The sequence below is a fragment of the Chrysemys picta genome, chromosome 11 (assembly GCF_011386835.1).
Source record: "Chrysemys picta bellii isolate R12L10 chromosome 11, ASM1138683v2, whole genome shotgun sequence".
In the NCBI taxonomy this organism is placed as follows: Eukaryota; Metazoa; Chordata; order Testudines; family Emydidae; genus Chrysemys; species Chrysemys picta.
Window position 1 is genome coordinate 8,594,143 of NC_088801.1, and position 21,457 is coordinate 8,615,599.

The 21,457-nt window shown below is 44.6% G+C and overlaps 1 protein-coding gene across 17 annotated transcripts in view; it reads left to right on the forward strand.

The window, feature by feature from the left end:
* The first annotated feature begins 426 nt into the window (after positions 1-426).
* Positions 427-21,457, forward strand: part of EPB41L5 (erythrocyte membrane protein band 4.1 like 5) — a 97,771-nt gene continuing 76,740 nt past the window's right edge. For 7 of the 17 annotated variants that reach the window (XR_010591253.1, XR_010591254.1, XM_042843054.2 and 4 more), the window contains exons 1-4: positions 1,813-1,837; positions 3,999-4,183; positions 11,918-12,022; positions 20,535-20,577. Coding sequence is in view for 11 of the 17 variants with exons in the window: in XM_042843054.2 (XP_042698988.2) it covers positions 4,004-4,183; positions 11,918-12,022; positions 20,535-20,577 (328 nt within the window). In the remaining 6 variants the exon portion in view is untranslated. Of the gene's footprint in view, positions 533-771; positions 980-1,812; positions 1,838-3,998; positions 4,184-11,917; positions 12,023-20,478; positions 20,578-21,457 lie in introns of those variants that run through there. The other 10 variants (XM_065560491.1, XM_065560492.1, XM_042843057.2 and 7 more) reach the window with 6 other exon arrangements.

Consider the following 21,457-nt stretch of genomic DNA (forward strand, 5'->3'; position numbering starts at 1 on the left):
CTGACTCATAGTTTTTGAATGGCTGGGGTTGGCAGTGCTGCATACTGTCACTCCTGTAATCACTGTTTAACGGAGCCTGGAGAACTTTGTTCAGGCTGCTCCAGTGCCTTTGGTAGTCAGAGGGGTAGGAACAGTGGTGAGTTTCACTATCATTGCCACCAGGGCGGGGGGGGGGGGGAGGTGCACTGGGGAGGGCGCGGGGGTGGGGTGGGAGGGAGGTGCACTGGGGAGGTTCCATGACATGTCAACTGTAAAAATGTCTTAATTAGGCTTCAGAGTTAACAAGAGCCTAAAGTAGGGGTAGCACCTAGTAGGGATAGCACCTCCCCCCCACAGCCTTTGGTTGCAAGCGTGGGGCGTGGCCCAGGGGGAGGGGTCCTTCACTTAAAAGGGAGTTTCCCCTGCTCCTCCAGCCTCCCTCCCCAGCCCCACTGGAACTGCTCCTGCTTCTCAGTGGTGACTCGGGCTGGTGGCACTCTCCTGCTTGGAGCGGCCCTTTTAAGAGGAGCAGCTACCACAGGGCCCCTTAAAGGTCAGTGCTGTTGATAGGAGCGCGGGTATAGGTAACAGGACCTGTTACCTATACAGCACTGACCTTTAAGGGGCCCTGTGGTGCGTGGCACTGCCCCTTTAAGGGGAGCTGTTCTCCGGGGGGGTGGCACTGCCCCTTTAAGGGGAGGCGGCTCTCTGTGGGTCCTGTGGCGCGTGGCACTGCCCCTTTAAGGGGAGCTGTTCTCCGGGGGGGTGGCACTGCCCCTTTAAGGGGAGCTGACGCCCTCGGGCGGGCGGCATAGTACCTTTAAGGGGAGGCGGGGGAGGGTTCTCCCGGTGCCGAGCGGCCATTTTTGGCCCGCCGGCCGGTTCTGTGCCCGCCCCCGAAACCGCCCCAGTCTCCGCCCTCCGAGCCTGAGCCGCCGCCGCCGGGGCTGGCTCGCACTGCAGCAGCCGGGGCCGCCTCCGCTCCCGAGCGGGGCAGCAGGTGAGAGAGGAGGGGCGCTGCCGGGAGGCCCCTGCCCCGGTTCTCCCCGGGGGTCCCCACGGGCCCCGGCAGGCGGGGCGGCTGTCAGGGCAACCCCCGCGTGGTGTAGTGTGAGGGCGAGTCCCCCCCCCACTCGCAGCCCCCCCCACCCCGTTGTACCGGGACTCCAGCCTCGTGGGCACCCCCCCCCCCCCCGCGTTGTGCCCTGGCCGTGGATTTGCCTCTGGCTGCTGCGGGAAGGACCCCCCCAAACGGGCCGGGAGGGAGCGAGACAGATGTTCCCCGCCCGGCTCGGCTCGGCTCGGCCCGTCCTGGCAACAAGGGGAGCGGGGCTGCCCCCGTCTCGGCTGGTTGGGTCAGGGCCGCTCAGCCCGGCCCTACCCGCGTGACCGCACTGGAGGCGCTGGGAGAGTCTCGGTATACAGGGGAGAACCGCTGAGCTCCAGTGCAGTCATGACCTCTTCCCTCGCCCCCCTCTGGGACTCTCTTTCATTGCATAGCCGAGGGAGGGAGCGAGCAATCCCATCTCCACCGAGGTGTGACACTAGGTGTCTACACAGCCCCAAAAAACCTCCCTGTGACACAGTCTCAGAGCTCCTGGCTCATGCGGGGGGCTAGAAACAGCAGGGCAGATGTTTGGGTTCAGGCTGGTGCCCTGGACCCAGCTCAAGCCCGAATGCCTACCTTGCTATTTCTCGCCCCGCAGCATAAGCCAGGGTCAGTTGACCCAGGCTCAGAACCCGCTGCCCTGGGTTTTTGTGTGTGTATTGAAACTCTTGGGTGGACCTAGAAAGAAGTCTGTGACTGTCTGCTGTATAAGGGGCATAAGTGCATCAGCTTTCTCCTCTGAAAATCCAGGTAGGCCACATATGCTTTTTGTAGTTTGATTGCATGTGTTCCTTAGTGATTATTCATTCTCTCGTTTTAAGTGGTTCAAGTGTTATTTAAAGGTGTTTCAATGGTATTTTTATGGGCATCAGATAGGGTAAGAAGCGATATGTATTTGTTTTCTAAGCAACAGAGCTCTCTTTTGTAGGCAGCTGCTGTACACAGGAATCGGTTAAAGCTAGCGATCACTGGAACAGTCCAACTTGTGAGGCAAAATAGTTTTGTACACTGTTTTGTTTTTTGTGTGTATCTTCCTCTTCAGTTGCTCTTGTTTGGGTGGATTTGCCAAGCATGAGCATTGTGGGGGAGGGCCAGGGGAAGCCTGAACTGCTCAGCAACTCCTTGCAAGCAACCTGTCGGATGTGTCTGTGAACAGTGATAGCAGAAGCATGTGGCTTCCCACAGTCCTGTTTAAATACTGAACTGCAGTGGGTATCTTTGTAAATTCTGCTACTGTTTTTTGGGGGTGGGGGGTGAAGACAAATCGGAGACAGGGCTGGGGCAGGAGACAGAAATGAATTGATGTTCAGTTTGCCATTTTCTGTATGGCTTCTTAGTTAGGTTTTCTGACTCTGTCCCTTTAAACCTTATATTTTTCATTTTAATTAAATATGACACATAGGCCTCCTCCTTCTAGTCTACTGGTTTCAGTAAAACAGACGTTATGAATGGCAGCAGAGGTTATTGGATTATGTTATGAATGGGAGTGGATATTATTGTGGGCTTAAGTCATATTTGTAATTTTTTTTTTTTTACGTCTTTCTGTTGGTCTTAGTTAACCTTATAGGAATTTCTGATTTGCAACCTGATAGCATGTGGCAGGCAAGTCCAGACAGAAGACGAAAGATACATTTGGTGTTTTTTCCTTTTGGGTTGTGATTAAGGTTGAAACTTACAGGGAACCAGCTTGTTTTGTCTCGAGTGTGATTCATGCAAGGTGCAAATTCCCAGGTGCTTGTCATAGCACAGTTTAAATCACTCACTCAGGGTGACCAACCCTCCCAATAGCAGAGTTCTGGGCCTCATGTGCATTACAAATGCTATGTGGTTTGAGCATTGGCCTGCTAAACCCAGGGTTGTGAGTTCAATCCTTGGGGCCATTTAGGGAACTGGGGTAAAAATCTGTCTGGGGATTGGTCCTGCTTTGAGCAGGGGGTTGGACTAGATGACCTCCTGAGGTCCCTTCCAACCCTGATATTCTGTGACTCTATGGAACCTGGCTGCAGAGGAGGCATCACATGAACTGGTTATAAACATGTTTTCACTTTGTAATGTAGGCTGGCTATTACCTGTGTTTAATAACCAGCTTACGCCTTTTGTGTGTTTAAGGTCCAGATCATACTACAAACTGGATCAGCTTTTAGGTTCCCTGGTTCTAAACAATTGAATCCCTGCATAGAGCATAATTGAAGTCAGCGGGCCTGTGCTAAGGTACAGGCTTCCACCTGCAGGATGGTGACCCAAGCTTGGAACTAACTTAGGGGACTGTTGTGACCAAAGTCCCTGATGGGATTGTATTTGTAGTTTAGACAGGAACTTGCAGCCTGGGTAGGTTTGCCAGCTCAAAAGGCACAGACACTCATCCACCTAAATCAGCGTTTCTGTGACTGAAAGGGAATAAATGTGTAAAAATCGTCTGATTTGTTTATAAATTGGATTTTGTGCAAAATCCCAAGAGTATTATGAAGAATTGTTTGTAACTTGTTCCATATGCAAAGGGGAGCGTATCAATCAGGAAAGTAGCCTGGGAGAAAGAGTAACTAACTAATTTAGGGACATGGAGAAGTTTGACTGGCATGGGTATAAGCTCACTGTTAACAGTCTGAGATCTGAATAAGGAGTCATTGGATTTTCCTAAAATACTTTACTTTAAGCACCTGAATTGTCTTAATGTGGTGCTGTGAACCAATCCTTGACTCCCATTCAGTGTTTCACTACGGCTTATAGTTGGGATTTTCTAAGGAGCTGAAAGGAGTTAAGCACTCAGATCCCTAAACAATTCAATTGAATTTGAGTCCCTAATTCCCTTAGGCCCCCTGGAAAATCGCAGGCTTCATTAAGTGCTGTCTTAGATTCTTTCACTTTCTTGAAACGTTAACATCTGTCCTTTCTGTGTCTTGGGGCTCCATAGCAAAGATGTTACGTTTCTTTCGCCGGACTCTGGGGCGTCGGTCTATGCGCAAGCATGTGGAGAAGGAGCGGCTAAGAGAGGCCCAAAGAGCTGCAACCCACATCCCTGCAGCTGGAGATGCAAAATCCATCATCACTTGTCGAGTATCGTTGCTGGATGGAACTGATGTCAGTGTGGACTTACCGGTATGAGAGAGAGACAGCTGCTTTTTAAACACTATTGACTTGCATCAGTCAGATTGAGTTCTTTATTTTCTATGAGCTGGATAAAGATATGCCTGATTGTCATAGCAACCAACCCAGATCTATTAGCCTCTGATTATAAATAGGTGCTGAAAGGATAATATAGTGGTTAGTCAGTGCTGTCAGTTAACATGTTCATAGAGGTATCATAGTGCTGTAAATCTTGAATGTTTTTCACTGTGCTACTGTGTGGTGGCATATTGAGGGTATGTCTAGCTTAGAAGGAGAGATGCTTAGCAGCATTTGGGATGATTCATATTCCCTTTTCAGTCCTGTGCATGCACATTGAGGGAGAAGTTAAACCCCTTGGTGTAACTCAGTTAATGGGAGTGATGTGCAGGGAAATGAAGATGGTTTCTGAAATTCTGCAACCTTTTCATTCAGCAGCTTTCTACTTGATATATATGGAGACAGATCACTGTTGGCATGTACCAGACTATTGAAAGTTCACATCCTTAAGAATCTGAATGCTGACTTCTCTGATAAGCTTGCATAAAGAACCTTAAATAATATATTTGATTGTGTGTAATGTGTCTGTTTAAAAATACAGGGCAGCCTAAAGAGCTGAAGATAATTTGTGAGTGCTTGTTTGCCAGCAAGACTGACAATGGTGACTGCTGCCATTCACCTCTCTTTAGTTTATAGCTATGTCAGTGATGGCTTGTTTGAGTTTGACCAACCCAGTGTTGAGAAGCTGCGGCCCTCTTAACATATGGCTAGATCACGAGAGCTGTTGACTTCGGTGGGAGTTGTTCTGAGGCTAAAGTGAATGCTCAGAATGGTTGCTCCGCATGTCCTGTCTTAAAGCAAATGGATTTTCTCTCGTAATTAACTGTTCAAGAATATGTTAAAATTAGGGCTGTCGATTAATTGCAGTTAACTCGCGTGGTTAACTCAAAAAAGTAATCACAATCATGGTTTTAATTGCACTGTTAAACAATAAAATACCAGTTGAAATGTATTAAATATTTTTGGAAGTTTTTCTACATTTTCAAATATATTGATTTCAGTTACAACACAATAGAAAGTGTACAGTGCTCACTTTATATTATTTTGATTACAAATATTTGCACTGTAAAAATGATGAACAAAAGAAATAGTATTTTTCAGTTCACCTCATACAAGTACCATAATGCAATCTCTCTATCCTGAAAGTGCAACTTACAAATGTGGATTTTTTTTTTTTTGGTTACGTAACTGCACTCAAAAACAAAACAACATAAAACTTTAGAACCTAGAAGTCCACTCAGTCCTACTTCTTGTTCAGCCAATCGCTAAGAGAAACAAATTTACTTACATTTATGGGAGATAATGCTGCCCGCTTCTTATTTACATCACCTGAAAGTGAGAACAGGCGTTTGCATGGCACTTTTGTAGCTGGGATTGCAAGGTATTTACGTGACAGATATGCTAAACATTCTTATGCCCCTTCATGCTTTGGCCACCATTCCAGAGGACATGCTTCCATGCTGATGACACTTCTTAAAAAAAAAATGCGTTAATTATATTTGTGACTCAACTCCTTGGGGGACAATTGTATGTCTCCTGCTCTGTTTTACCTGCATTCTGCCATATATTTCATGTAATTGCAGTCTTGGATGATGACTTAACACATGTTCTTCGTTTTAAGAACACTTTCACTGCAGATTTCACAAAACGCAAAGAAGGTACCAATGTGAGATTTCTAAAGATAGCTACAGCACTGAACCTAAGGGTTAAGAATCTGAAGTGCTTTCCAAAATCTGAGAGGGACGAGGTGTGGAGCATGCTTTCAGAAGTCTTAAAAGAGCAACACTCCAATGCAGAAACTACGGAACCTGAACCACCAAAAAAGAAAATCAACCTTCTGCTGGCTCAGATGATGATGAAAATGGACATGTGTAGGTACACGCTGCTTTGGATCGTTATCGAGCAGAACCCATCATCAGCGTGGAGGCATGTCCTCTGGAATGGTAGCCAAAGCATGAGGGGCATACGAATGTTTAGCATATCTGGCACGTAAATTGACAGAATTAAACCATTTCGTAAATCCCCTAGGCTATTTGTTTCTACTACCGAGAGATCAAAGGGTGAGGCTATCTCTAAGCAAAGACTCTCCAAGTGGATCTCAGACAGCATCAGATCCTGCTATCAGACCCAGAATGTTCAACCACCAGAGAATGTTAGGACTCATTCTACTAGAGCAATGTCGACATCCACTGCCTTCCTCCACAACGTGCCTATTACAGACATATGCAAGGCGGCCACTTGGACATCTACCACACAGTTGCCAAACGTTATGCTATCACACGGGATACCATGGCAGACACCATAGTAGTCCATATGGTACAGTCTACCATTGTCCCTCATGCAACTCCAAAATCCCACCAAGCATAGTGGGTACTGCTTCACATTCACCTGGAGTAGAGCACCCACAGGGACAGCACTTGAAGAAGAGAAAGTTACTCACCTTGCAGTAACTGAGGTTCTTAGAGATGTGTGTCCCTGTGGGTGCTCCACTACCCACCCGTCTCCCCTCTATTTTGGAGTACTAATCAGACAACTCTACGGTAGAGAAGGAACTGAGGGGGGTGCAGGACGCGTGCGCTCAGGCAGACCCTAATGACACCGCGAGACAGCAGCTGAGCGCGTGCGTCCCGACCAGGCACTGCTATCGAAGATCTCCGATCAATGGTGCTGGGATGCACCGTCACCTGGGGTGGAGCACCCACAGGGATACGCATCTCTTAAGAACCTCAGTTACTGCAAGGTGAGTAACATTTTCATCGGTCTCCTTCCTTTCCTATTTGAATGGTTCCATAAATAATGTCAGATTTTAAATTTTCATCACATGCTCTCAGCCTACAAAAAGGGTATTTTGAGCAAATGAATATGCATTTGCAAAAACACATTTCATGACCACAAGTGGCAGTCCTGAAAATTTGGCTCTCTTAGTTCAAGGATGTGGTCCCTAATTCTCAAAGCCTCAAAGTACGTCTTTACTGGTGGAGCACTGAAACTGAATAGGCAGTCCTAAATCATATGACATAAAAGGATAACAGCGAACATTGTCAGCGACACAACTTTCCAGTTGAATTGAATAAAGGTTTTCATTACTGCAAACATGATGTGACTCTTGTATGCTTCTATCAAAACAAACTCCTGAAAGATCCACAAATGGGATAAAAAATAGAATTCTTCCATCGGCTGAAGCCGAAGCGTGAACAACTTAGCTTTGTGGGCCCCCTGTGGTGTGGGTCCCCAGGCAATTGTCTTGCTTGCTACTCCTTAATGCCAGCCCTGGCTTTTAATCTACTGGATATGCAGAAAAAGAGTTGTTGTGGCACAGCTGGGCTGTGGAGTTTTTATAGCATGTCGGGGGGGGGGGGGGGGGGCTCAGAAAGAGGTTGAGAACCTCTTGCCTAGAGGACAAGTGTGGTAGAAATATATGATAATCCCTGCCCCAAAGAGTTTACAATCTAAAGGACAAGATATAGCAGGTGGATGAGATAGGCAGGTTAGGGCGGAGTGTTTGGTAAATGCAGAAGGGACGGTTTTTTTCTTAACTGATCTCTGATACTCTGACAGGAATCTTCTACAGTTCATTTTTCCTAGAAGTATTGTGACTGCAACAGGGAGCTGGTTTGGGGAAGAGTGAGTTTAGTAGACTTAATGGAGATGCGGTGGAGATCTTGTGTTTTTCAGGCATAGAGAATCCTTTCTCTCCAAAAGGGGTGGGAGTGCAGGAAAGAAATTACCTCTAGATAACTTCCTTGGGTAGTAAAATGGTTGTGGGTTTAAAAAAAAATAAATCTTTATTTTGGGTTATTCACTGGGGGGAGATGGGGGGCGGCAGTGTAGAATAGTAAAAGTGTGAGCTGCCCAGCCTCTGAAAATGCACTTATCCGTACAGTGTAAGGGTCATATCCTCAAGTGATGTAAGTTAGTATAGCTCCATTAAAGCTGTCTTACACCAACTGATGATCTGACCCAATTACTGGGAACTTTTTTTTGGAAGGATGCAGGTTGTGAAGCACTCCCGTTTTCTGAAACTGAGCAGGTGCTGGCTTATACTGCAAGTACAAATCTGACACACACGTGAACATGGCTGATGGTCCATAAGGGTACCCTTCACCACTGGTGACCTAGATATGAACCTTGGTTTCCTTACCATTGACGATTGGTTGTTTAACTCCAGTCTCTGTATCAGCAAACAACTGCACGTTAGTACAATTGTTGACCTTTGATGAAGCAAACCATGGGACTGGACTAGTAAGGGGTGATGCATGGGAGTGTGCAGTACTGCATCCTCCATGGAGGAGAGGTGAGAGCCATACTAAAAGGGCTCCTCCCCATTGTTAATTTTTTGGGGGGGATGGGGGGGGAGGATTATTTCCCACTATGAGGACACTTCATGTTTCTGATATAGAAAGTCATAAATATCCCTCAGTAGAAGCGTTTGGGGATCTAGTACGTGGTATTCCCTGATTGTTTCCTCCTAAAGAGTGGTGTCTCACTCTTCAGCAGGAAGCTGACAGTTGATTTAGGCCCAGGGCTTGTCTATGCTTGGAAACTTACCCAAAATAGCTGTTCCAAAATAATTATTCTGGAATAATTATGTTAGCATAAGCCCCTGTGTGGATTAACCTAAACGAGTAAAGGGCACTCTTATTCTGGAACAAGCGTGTCCACACAAGGCATTATTCTGACATAGCTATTTTGGTAAATTTCAAATGTAGACAAGCCTTTAGCTGCCCTGCACTATTTAAAGACTTATTTAAACAACCCAGCCCACTTGCTGGCTTTCCTGCTGTTAGAGGTTTTTTTTTCCCTCTCTCTATTAAACTAGGCAGGAGGTAATAATCTACATTAATCAAGCGTTGGGATTTCAAGCAATTAATACATGAGGAGGTTAATTTGACCCCTGAAGGGAGAACCAGTCACAAATTTAGGTCTATTTGTGGGTGAGGTAGTTAATACTTTATTGGAAATCATTAAGCAACTTGGAAGTGCTTAACTGCTTGTCCTTTGAGGTAACCCCAGGTCTGCCAAAACACACAAGATAAGAGTGAGATCAAAATGCCACTTAAATAAAATTGAGTGTTTCTCAACTGAGTTGTTACTTTATAGTCTCTTGAATGGAAATGCAATAGAACTGTATCTTTGCTATTTCTTTGGAGCGTGCTGGGAATGGCAGTTTTAATGAACACAAGTAAGTTTATGTGACCCCATAAAAAGTAACTTATTGTAGAGTATTGTTCATCCATTGGCTTCCATTACTTAAACATAGACAGTCTGAGACTGGTTTAACAAACCTTTGGGAATGTATGTGTGGCTCCCAGCCGTGGAGTTTTCAACTAAAACTTTAAAATTTGTTTAACTTACACCAAATGGGTATTTTACATTTATTGTTTGGTATAAGTTGTGTACATAAAACTGTGCGTGAGGGATGCTGGATTGACAGGGCCTGTAGCTAAGTCAGAAGCACAGTACAGGCAGTAATGCAGGCTTTCCCACCAATGCCTTAAATCCCATTCTTGAGGGACTGCCTCCCGCGGAGTTCAGTCTCTGAGTCATTTGGGCCTTTGTCCCTCTGCTTAGACTGCCAAGATAGGTGCCACTTGTGATGTGGACATCCTTCCACTGGGAAATAAACATCCATGAATTTCAGGTGTCACTGAGTGGCTTTTGGACAATAAAAGCTTTTACAACCTGAGCCAGAGTCAAACTGACATCCTGGATGGAGGTAAAGGACTCTCATTACCTGTTCGTTCAGCTATTCGCATTATAAAGCTTGAAACGTAGCTTGAATAGCTGTTTATATATAGATATATTTTAATAAAAGTAAAATCTAAAATGTAGTTGTTGTGGAGGCTTTCCCTTGGCTTTAGACCAGCACCAGGCCCCTACTGTGAGCTGATGCCTTTTGTAACTTCACCTTTCCCAGAACCTGAATTTATTTCACTTTGATCAGCCTGTCTATTGTTTATGCTGCAGAAAACATCCACTTGTTAAGATAAAATATTAATAGCTCAATGTGTTTTGGAAGAAAGAGGACCTTGGCTCAAATGTCTTTAAAAGTGGAAGAAATTATTATTTTAAATAAACAGATGAGCTCCTGTTGGTTCACGAGTTGTAACAAAGTTGTTCGGAGAGTTTTTTGGTCAATGTTTAATACATTTTTTGGTAATAATGAATCTATTAACTGAAACTAACCGAAGGGGCTGATGCACTGTCCCCAGTGCCTCCTCTTACACTTGATTATTGCTGTGCATATATGTGAGATCACTTGTTGTTCCAAGTCCTCCTGATACTTAGTAACAAGAGAGTGACAGAAGGGCATGACAGCCTGAAATCAGTATCTAGGCCAGAGGTCCCCAGCTGAGAGGCATGCCCCCCTAGGGGGGCCTGAGCAACATTTGGGGGGGCGGCGGGGAGGGAGCGCCACCCAGCCCCGCTTCACCCCTAGCTCTACTGCCACCCTGGCTCCTGGGCCCGCCCCCAGCTGTGGCCCCAGCCTCTGGCCCCTTACCCCTGTCCATGGACCCCCACCTCTGGGAGCCGCAGCCCCACTTCTGGCCCCAGGGAAGGGCATGGACAGGGGTGAGAGGGGGCATGACCCTGAAAAGTTTGGGGACCACTGGTCTAGGCTTTTGTCATTTGATTTAGAGCTTTCAGTATAAAATGTAAGTTTAAATCATATTGAAAAAGAGGTTTAACCCAGGTTACATTTTATTTAAATGCAAAGTATTTAAAGATCAGAGTACTATATAGGGTGGTGGTAAGTTTGCTTGCTCTTTTTAGTATGGGATTTAGTGGTTGAAGCAGAGATGGAGGAACTTCTGAGAATAAAAATTATAGTTAGTTCTCTATTACTTTATAAACAAAGCAAATTTTGTAGCAGAAATCATTAGACTGGACTCAATGGCTTTTATATCTGTGTTCAACTCATTTGAATACTTTTCCCAACAAACATAGCCAAGAATTCTGTGATACAGACTCTCTCAACCTGGTAGCGAGCTACTAGTGAGTTGGCATATAGTATGGTACAAAAGTTTTTGGGTTTTACTCAACTCATAAGTGTATACACCTGTTAAAGTTGCTGAGTGACAACAGTGTATTGACAATCACATCAGTTGTTTACAAAACCCAACCACTTACAAGCAAGGAAATAAATAGTTAAGGACCTTAAAAATGTACACTGCCTGACTAATAAACATAAATACATTTCTTTCTACTTGATGATAATATATCTTTCATCACAACTTAACAATCTTAACTCTTACCCATGGATTTTCTTAATGGATTTTTATTATCTTGATGTTGTATCTAAATATTTTCTCTTACAGGAGACTAAGTGAGAAATACCTGTCAAGATCAAGCAGTAGACATAAAAGTTTTGATAAAGTGCTTCCTGGAGAATAGTGTTTGTTAAAGGAATTGAATAGAAAAAGTGTGTAGCATTTTTATGTATATGTAAATTTGACTTGTTTGAAGCTGATCAGTTGACACAATATGCCAAATTTTTAACGTTTGATTTTCAAATGTTTTCTGTTCATACTTTATAGATGAGGCTGTTGCCAACTTTGTGTTTAGAAACATTTTTTTGGCATACTCAGTTTGTGTATTCATAGCCTTGAAAAGGCAACTGCAATAACAAATCTACCTGTTACATGCTAATTCATTTTGCAATTTCAGAAAAAAGCCAAAGGCCAACATCTGTTTGAACAGATCATGTATCACCTGGACCTCGTTGAAAATGACTACTTTGGACTGAGGTTCATGGATTCCGCACAAGTGGCAGTGAGTAACAAAAAGGCTTGTTTTTTCTAGTGACAGTCATTAAGTTTAAACCTTAATGTGACAGACCAACAGACTACCAAAAAGCAAATGTTTGTGGTTTAAATTATCTTGGATGCAAAAACTGTAGAGCATACCAAAGTTTAATCAACCCCATGTTGGCCACCACAGTCCCTTACATATTCTTGTCCTTCACTTTTCTGACCCATTCCTGTCTCTCCTTTCTGGTTTTAAAGTCAGGACAGTTGTTGCAGAAGGACTTTGATACCACAGCACTTTTGTCCAGTAAATGTTAGTTACTAATGATTGCAGAGTGGAACTAGCTAGGATTGGGTTTGCCTGGTCTTTCTTCTATAGGCAGTGATGCAGGGAGAGGCCTTCTCTGCCAGTGCATGGTGCCACGGGCATTTTTATCTGCAATGAGCATCCTGTCAACATCCACTGTCAGGTTAAGGGCAGGAAGGCAGACAGCTGACTTCTTTAATGCCATATTAATGCCCAATCCTGCAACTAATCAGCACTGAGAACACCTCTTGCCTTAGTTAGAGGTAAGGGGAGAGGTGACTGCAGCAGTCCGGTGCTTTGCTATTTAAATCTTTTGAGAGATTTGAGCAAAGATTCACACAAGTGTGACTTTAAAGAAAAAAGTAAGGGTTTTTTGTTTTTGTTTTTTAAACAAGCTTTTGCTTTTGAAACCATAGAAAGGGACTATTAAAGTATTTGTCAGAAGTGCTGAGCACCCACAATTCTTGCTGACTGCAGTTGGAGGTGTGGGTGCTCCACTGTTCTGAAGATCAGGCCCCTAGTGAGAACCAGGCAATGCGACTTTTGGACTGGCTACTTAGCTAGCCTTGCTTTCTCCATTTTGGTTTCATTTTTCTCCTCCTCTGGAGGGAAAAGTGACACTTTGTACTGACACTTTAGTGTTTTTAAAATAAATAGCTATGATGTTTCATGAGGAGCAAGGTAGGGAATAGATTCGGATCTCAGTAATGTAACACTTTAACCTGACCCAGGACTAACTCTTCCTGTAACGGGGGGAAAAGTGCCCTTCTAAGGCCAGATCTACACTAACCCCCTAATTCGAACTAAGGTACGGAACTTCAGCTACGTGAATAACGTAGCTGAAGTTCGAAGTACCTTAGTTCGAACTTACCTTGGTCCACACTCGGCAGGCAGGCTCCCCCGTCGACTCCGCGGTACTCCTCTCGCCGAGCTGGAGTACCGCAGTCGACGGCGAGCACTTCCGGGTTCGACTTATCGCGTCCAGACTAGACGCGATAAGTCGAACCCAGAAGTTCGATCGCTCGCCGCCGAACTACCGGGTAAGTGTAGCCAAGGCCTAAGATAAGGGGCTCTGTATCTAGATTTTCGAATTGCTTGGGTGTCCATCACATGTCTCTTTGGTACAGCTGACCAGGTTGTCCAGGCATTTCAAAATCACTTCAGATTTATTTCAAAAGTAACACACCAAAGTCAGCAGGGTAGGAAAGGCAGCTGCTGGTGAGCTAAATAGCTGAACTGCTCTAGTTCAGTCTGCAAGATAAAGGTACTGACACTAGTCCACTGACTTCTGAAATATTTGTCAAAAGTTGAAATTTTTAGGGGCAGACATGAACTATTTACCTTAAAATAGCATGTTAGTTGACTTGCTGCTAAAACATGAAGTTCTCCTTGTTTCCTCCCCTGGCAGACAAGGCAACCAAACAGGCTGGCTGGCCTCTCTAGATTCTGGATGAGCTGTCCCCAAATCCCTGCATATCTTGGTGGTATCCTACATAAAGCAGGCTCCATGGATCTGTCGTCACACTTAACTTGTATTGCAGAGAGGGTTTCCTTTAGGAAAATAATCTGACCTTGAACATTTGATACTTAAGGCCAATTTCACAGATGACATGAGTAGGCGCAATTCCACTCAAGTTCTCTGAGTGGCATTCATTTACTCCAGCAGTGAATATGGCGCTTGATCTCGTGGATTACAGAGGACATCTTGCACTGTGGGAGAAAAGTCATGGGTTCTCCTTCCACCCTGGAGATGCCAGCAGAGATGGTTGGAGCAGGATCTGCCTGCCTGCCTGCTGGTGACTTGTCAGCAAAAACACTCATTTGGAAGATTGCTGGAGGGCTAGTGATGAGAAATAATTTTCAGCACCTGAGGTCACCTTGGTGGAAAAGTAGTTAAAGAGGAGGGTGGGTACATACATGCACTACCAAAGAAAGACGTAGGCCCTCTGGCAATTTTACTAGATAAAATACACACCAGCAAAAATACTGAGATCCCCTTCACTATTTTGCACTTTAAAGAAAATGTTCTCTTACTTCCCTTTCCTTATCTGCACCTGTTGCTTCTATTTATCCATATGCCATGGAACATTTAGATGATTACTATCCTGATATGAGAGACTATTGAAACTGCTTTTAAGAATTTACAAGCCCTGTAGATGTCTTTGTGTGCTGTATTGCTACACCTGCAATACAAATCTAGCCCCTTGAGATTGTTGCACTTCAATTTGCTCATAAACTGTTCCATCACACTTCTGTGTTCTTTTCACCAAAATAGCATCCTTTGTGCATTAGGGCATAGAGATAGTCTAACTGATTTCCATGCTGTCATCTTCCCTATGAAGAGTTTCCATGTGCCAGTAGCTTTTATTAGAGCTCAGAGTTTATTCAAGTCCACTTATTAAGCCAAGCTGTGTGACTATTTTTCCTACCCACCATCCCAAAATTTGGGAACACTGACTCCTCCTCAGGTGATGGGGTTGTGAGGAAGTATCTTTCCTACCCCAAAAATAGCTGATGGGTTAGGTTTCCTGGATGAGTTAGGTTCCCTCTGCAGGTTAGTATTTCCGGTCTGGGTGATTCCTGGTGAGTATTCATCGAGACAGTGTAACATGCTACCTGCAGGCAATTCAGTTTGGTTTGTTTCCTTTTTATAACTGTCGTGCGCATTTACACGCACTGTTTAACATGTTTCATTTTAGACCCTTGTTTATTGTAAGGTTTTTAAATACTGTAGTAAGCTTCTCATTTTGAAAAGACTAGAGCCAAATGGCAAGAAGCCATTCCCAGTCTTTGTTTAATCCTGATCTGATGGTGTCAAATTTGCAAATGAACTGAAGCTCAGCAGTTTCTCTTTGGAGTCTGGTCCTGAAGTTTTTTTGCTGTAAGATGGCTACCTTTACATCTGCTATTGTGTGGCCCCGGAGGTTGAAGTGTTCTCCTACAGGTTTTTGTATATTGCCATTCCTGATATCTGACTTGTGTCCATTTATCCTCTTGCGTAGTGACTGTCCAGTTTGGCCAATGTACATAGCAGAGGGGCATTGCTGGCACAAGATGGCATATATAACATTGGTGGACGTGCAGGTGAATGAGCCGGTGATGTTGTAGCTGATCTGGTTAGGTCCTGTGATGGTGTTGCTGGTGTAGATAGGTGGGCAGAGTTGGCATCGAGGTTTGTTGCATGGGTTGGTTCCTGAGTTAGAGTTGTTATGGTGCGGTGCGTGGTTGCTGGTGAGAATATGCTTAAGGTTGGCAGGTTGTCTGTGGGCGAGGACTGGCCTGCCTCCCAAGGTCTGTGAAAGTGAGGGAGCATATTCTCACCAGCAACCACTCCAAAGAGAAACTGCTGAGCTCCAGTTCATTTGCAAATTTGACACCATCAGATCAGGATTAAACAAAGACTGGGAATGGCTATCCAACTACAGAAGCAGTTTCTCCTCCCTTGGTGTTCACACCTCAGCTGCTAGCAGAGCACCTCACCCTCCCTGATTGAACTAACCTCGTTATCTCCATACTGATTTATACCTGCCTCTGGAGATTTCCATTACTTGTATCTGAAGAAGTGAGGCTCTTACCCACGAAAGCTTATGCTCCCAATACTTCTGTTAGTCTTAAAGGTGCCACAGGACCCTCTCTGTTGCTTGTGTCAGAGTCAGTAATTGAATTCAGACCTCCTGAGTCACAGCCTAGTGCAGCATTTCTCAAATGCAGTCACCAGGGGCTTTTCGTGAGGCCACAGCCTCCTGGGTGGCAATGTGGGGGGTGAGGGTGGGGGAAGCAGTGGCCCCTCCCCAGGGGCTGCCAGCAGGAGTTGGGACCTGTCCCCAAGGCCAGTGCAAAGAAGTTTCACGCTCTAGGCGAAACTTCCACCTTGCGAGCCCCCCCATCCCCAGCTAACCGCGCCCCCCCATCCCCAGCTAACCGCGCCCCCCCCCACCAGAGGAGCCCCCCTGCGACAGCTAACCCCGTCCGGGGAGCCCGCCCCAGCTCACCTCCGCTCCGCCTCCTCCGCTGAGCATGCCGGCGCCGCTCTAATTCTCCTCCCCTCCCAGGCTTGTGGCGCCGATTGGAGGAGACTTAGAGCGGGGGCTGTGTGCTCAGCGGAGGAGGCAGAGTGGAGGTGAGCTGGGGCGGGGAGCTGTTCCCCGTGCGCCCCTCCCCTCCCCCTGTTACTGTGGGCAGTCCTCCCCGCGCCAGCTCACCTCCACTCCACCTCCTCGCCTGAGCGGGCTTTTAGGCGCCCTCAACTACCAGGCACCCTAGGCAGCTGCCTAGTTCGCCTAGTGGTTGCACCGGCCATGCCTGTCCCTCTCTGGAGCCACAAACGCTGAAGGAGCAGGCAGGTGGTGGGGCTTGGGCTTCAGACCTGGGGTGGTAGGTGGCAGGCTCCATTCCCTGGCCATGGGCTTTGAGCCCTGACCCCGGCCCTAGCCCCAGGCTCACCCTCCCCCCCACCTGCTGCCTCCTCTGGCCCTGGGCTCCAGCCGTGAGGCAGAGGGCTCTGACCCCACCCCAGCCACAGGGTTTCGGACTCCAGCCATGGGGCCACATGGTCCAGCTCTGGCCCCTAGCTGTGCGGCAGTGACTGACGGCCTCAAGCTCACCCTCCTCCCCCATATTGCCCCTGGCCCCCACTGTGTCCTCTGGCCCCAGTCCGCATCTGCAGGGCTCCGGTCCCTGGATTCATCACCCCTGACCCTCACCTGCCTCCTTACCCACCTCCCCATCCAGGGCCTAGTCCCAGCTTGCCAGGGCTGAGTAAGTCTGTTGTGAAAAGTGATATTTGTATGTTTAATATCACTTTTCACTGCCTCCCAGTTAGCTAGCAAGTCTGCTGCTGTGAAAAGTGATATTAACAAAATACAAATATCACTTTTCACAGAAACAGACTTACTAGCTAGCAAGCCTTAAAAAAAAAAAAAAAAAAAAATTACCAAAAAAAAAAGCAAAAGAAACAACAAAAAGACAAGAACATGGAAAACAGATTATTTGTTTCTATTCTGTTTAGATCCAGTAAAGAACAAAGAAAACTGTACATTATTTTCATTACTGAGTCTGCGAAAAAACCTACATAAATAAATTACAACGATTTGAACATGTATCTCTGCATATTTATTTGTTTTTTCCTAAAGTTAATTGAGTATTTTAGGAAAAATTATCAGAGCCGTCACCAACAATAACTGGTGGCTGCGCTCTGAGGCCACCAAAATTTTTCTTGTGAGAACCCCTAGTCTAATGCCTGAACCACAGAATAATTCTTCATTTCAGAGGCGGCTAGCCATTTCTGTTGTCCTAGGCTGAGACTAAAAATTGCTTCACTGACCAGTTGTACCTAAATGAAGGATATCTTTAAAAACAAACAAAAAACCCTCCCCTGGCTTTTTGTCTGAGGTGAGGAGGGTACGTAATGCAGTAATGTGTGTGGGTGTGTGTAATAAGCAGTTATATACACACACGAGAATTTGCTTAACTACAAATAAAAGGAAATTAGTACCTAGTCTAAACTGTTAACAGGTCCGTTTTAACAAATGAAGTATAAATAAAATGTTAAGAATATCCCTTTTCTCTTATTTTTTTATCTCTGTCTGTTGCCCTGGGTCTTGGTCTACTCTACAGATAAAAGCATCAGAGTTAGGAGGGGAGGTGGCAAGGAAAATTACTAACCACTCTTGCTAAGATTTTGCAATTTGAGATCCAACCACTGACCTATTTTCTTCAAATAAAATTTTGCAATCCTGTGTGAAGTGAAAGAATATCTTGCTCACCTGACCTCTGTATTAATTTTTAGTCTGGTGATTAGGAATATTTTTTGTGCTACAAAGATAGAAGCTGGCAAAAAGGAGCGTTTGTGCCTGTTTCTAGAGCATACGGGATTGAGCCAAAGCTCATTGTGGTCAGTGGGAAGGCTGCTGTTGAATTCAAGTACTCTAGCTTTAGATCAATTCAACGTCAAACAGTATAACCCAGCCTAGAGGTGTCGAAAATAAAGATGACATGAGACTTGTTAGGCTAATTAGCTTATCCTTTAATAACATAGAAAACATAGTCTGTAACAAGAAGGAAGTGCTGAACTTTAAACTGTGGCAAATTTATAACCTCACTCTAATGTAGAGAGAGCATTATGGAGTCAAATGCTACGTAAGTTTAATGCATTGTGGAATATACTGTTTTTGTTATACTCTAGCAAATACTTCAGCTATGGTAGTTCTTAATACTGAACGCGACTTGCATAGCATTGTCTAAATTACAGAGCAATTCATTCCACATCGCAAGAGAAGAGCTATTACTTCTTGTCAAACAAGATTTATTCTTACCACTTTGTTTAAAAAGCTGCTGTTCCTATTTATTTGGTCTCCCTTTCTGAAGCGATCAATTCCAAATTGTTTTAAGAATAACTTTTAGCGCTTTTTGTTTGTTCAGTATGCAGTTTTCATTGGTCATTAGTGATTCATTCTTCTTTGTGACTGTTAGATTTGGATAAAGGTACTAGAGCATGTAGAATAAACTCTCTCATCAAAATGTAAACTTTATGTCAGCCCCATTTGCATTCCATCTGAATCACTTGGAATAAATGTAGCCTTCTCTCTTTTTTTTTTTTTAAAGTCCCTCCAAGGTTTCCTATGGTAAAAGCAGTTCTGTTTCCCCTTCTCCCATGGTCCCCTCCCCCCTTACCATTCACGCTGAACTCCTGGAGGCATTGGTGTTAGGAGCTGAGTCAAGTAAAGTGCTATCAGTGCCTGTCTCCGGCCTCTTAACTGCCTACCACTGGAATGTGGAGGAGATGAAAGAAAACAGATTGGAGATTAAACAGATGTGCACATAGTCCTGCAGTCTGAAAATGGCCTTCCTCTCCTCCCATCCCCATCTTACCTTCTGTGAAGTATCTGAATCACCAGGCCCCTGTGTGAGCAGCGTGACCCATAGTTTTACCAGAGGAGCACTGCTGATCTATGATCCTCAACTGTATTGGTAGCAAGGAGACATCTGAGATCAGCTGACTGAGATGCCTCTTTCAGCATTACATTCCAGCCAAAACGGTGTGCCTGGTACCTTTTTCAGCGGTTCAGCCAGTGTAGTTCTCTTCTCAGATAATGCAACATCTGTTACCTGCCCTGTCACACGTTTTGGACAGATCATGCCCCTTTGACATGGGTCTGTGTTGTCATTTGTGCATTGGGCCCAGCTCAGTCATTGGCCCATGGTACAACCTCTGCAGTACCGGAAGTACAGCTGCACAATTCCTTCCGGACACGCTGCATGCGTGCCTGTGCCCAGGTTTCTTTCTTACGTGTGGATGTGCAGCCTTTTCTCTTATGTGTCTAATGTGCGAACATAAGATAAGTCATGATTTTTCCCTCTGAGAATTAACTGGTATCTAGCTTATAACTAACGTTATTGAAATGATGTTGTATTTTCTACTCCCATTTTTTTCCACCGCTAAGACTTTACTATCTCATTTTCAGCATTTTTAAAAGTTATTTGTTAGAAGTATTTTTCAATAAAACCAGAATTTCCTCTTAAGGAAAAGGCCCCATGTATAGTCATTAATAAATAGCACCAAGGCTTTGTCTAACCATGTATGCCTAGAGGAAATGTTTGTGAGGGAGAAAAATAATTCCTTCATTATTTTTCCCTTCCCCAAAATGTAGAACACAAACTGAGGCAGGTATCAGACATTGAAATCCTCATTTAATGCGATGTGAATTTATCTCTCACTGTCTGTGCTCCTGCAGGAATTGATTTGTTCTCCTGGAAGAATGTGGTGTCATTAATATGGATTGTTTGTGTATCAATACTCCAGACAGATAAATGCTCTGTTGAGGACTGACTTTTACATGTTGTATTGCTGCATGGATGCTGTCTGCTGTAATCACTTGAAACTAATTCTGTGCCTTGAGTTTATTTCAAGTGAAAATGATCTTGTAATGCACTATGATGTGGTGCTTTTGTGCTCACTTATTCCCCTAAAGAGTCTGCTTTGTGACACACTTTTTGTATGGGTTAACCGCCGTCATTTAGAATAAAATGCTTTGATAAGCAGACTGGGGCGTTAGCCATAAAGGATTCAGATTAGGCTTTGTTTTAGTGGGACTGCTCGCCATTTTAAGACAGTCCTTCCTAATGTATGGCTAACTTTTGTGACTTGTTTTACATCTGTGTTTCTTTTTGTAAAGATTTCTCCTTACCTTATGATAAAACAATTTCAACTCAAGGATTCTGTGTCTTTCAGCATTGGTTGGACAACACAAAGAGCATTAAAAAACAAGTTAAAAGTAAGTATCCTTTTAAATTTCTTTTTTCGGCCAATCAAGTAGCAATATACATTGTGGGGACATGTAGTCTAGTGTATTTGCTACACTAGAAGTCATCCTGCCAGGAACAGGCAGTGTTCTGAAAGGGATGATGTGGTGACAAAATCTTGGCACATGCCTACTGGTGACTTAAAAATATTCCATGGATCCTGTTACTTAATTCAATATACTTTCCTTAATGTTGGGGGATCATTAACTATGAAATGATTTATTTAGCATCATAGCCTTGCAGTTTCTTCAGCAGATGTAGAGCCTTGTCCTCACTAAATGAAAAACTGTCTCACAGCCCTCTCTGCTTGGTGGGTTATAGAAGGCCCTAATCCGTGTGTGGTCTGCCTATCAAATCACCACATATGGCATAAAGTTTGGTAACAGCTTATTGGATAGATTCAGTGAAGCACACGCTGATAATTTTGGATATTTTAGTATGTCAGTTTTGGCTGACTTTGTTCAACAGCTTCTTCGCTGCCAACTGTACAGTCTTTAGAGTCTTGCATGCTACTTTAATAAAATGTAAATCTTGGAAGGAATGTTAGAGAAAAGGATCCTAGTTTCAATACACAAATCCATCTAGAGCTCTGCAGTTTCAAAGAACCGTTAATCCAGTCTTTGTCTGGATTAACTCTCTGCCTTCTAGAAAGATGATGCTCCCACAGAGGGACTGTTAAACCCCACCAAAAGGGGTCTAAAACTCTGTGGAATATGGTGGCATAACCTGTCAACAGCAGGTACTCCCCAGAGCTCTGCAAATGTTTTACATAGGCCAGCAGAGTTTCTAAGAATTTGGCTGAGTGCACAGCCAAAATCCATGGCTAAGTGATGGATAGAGTGCTTAAATATT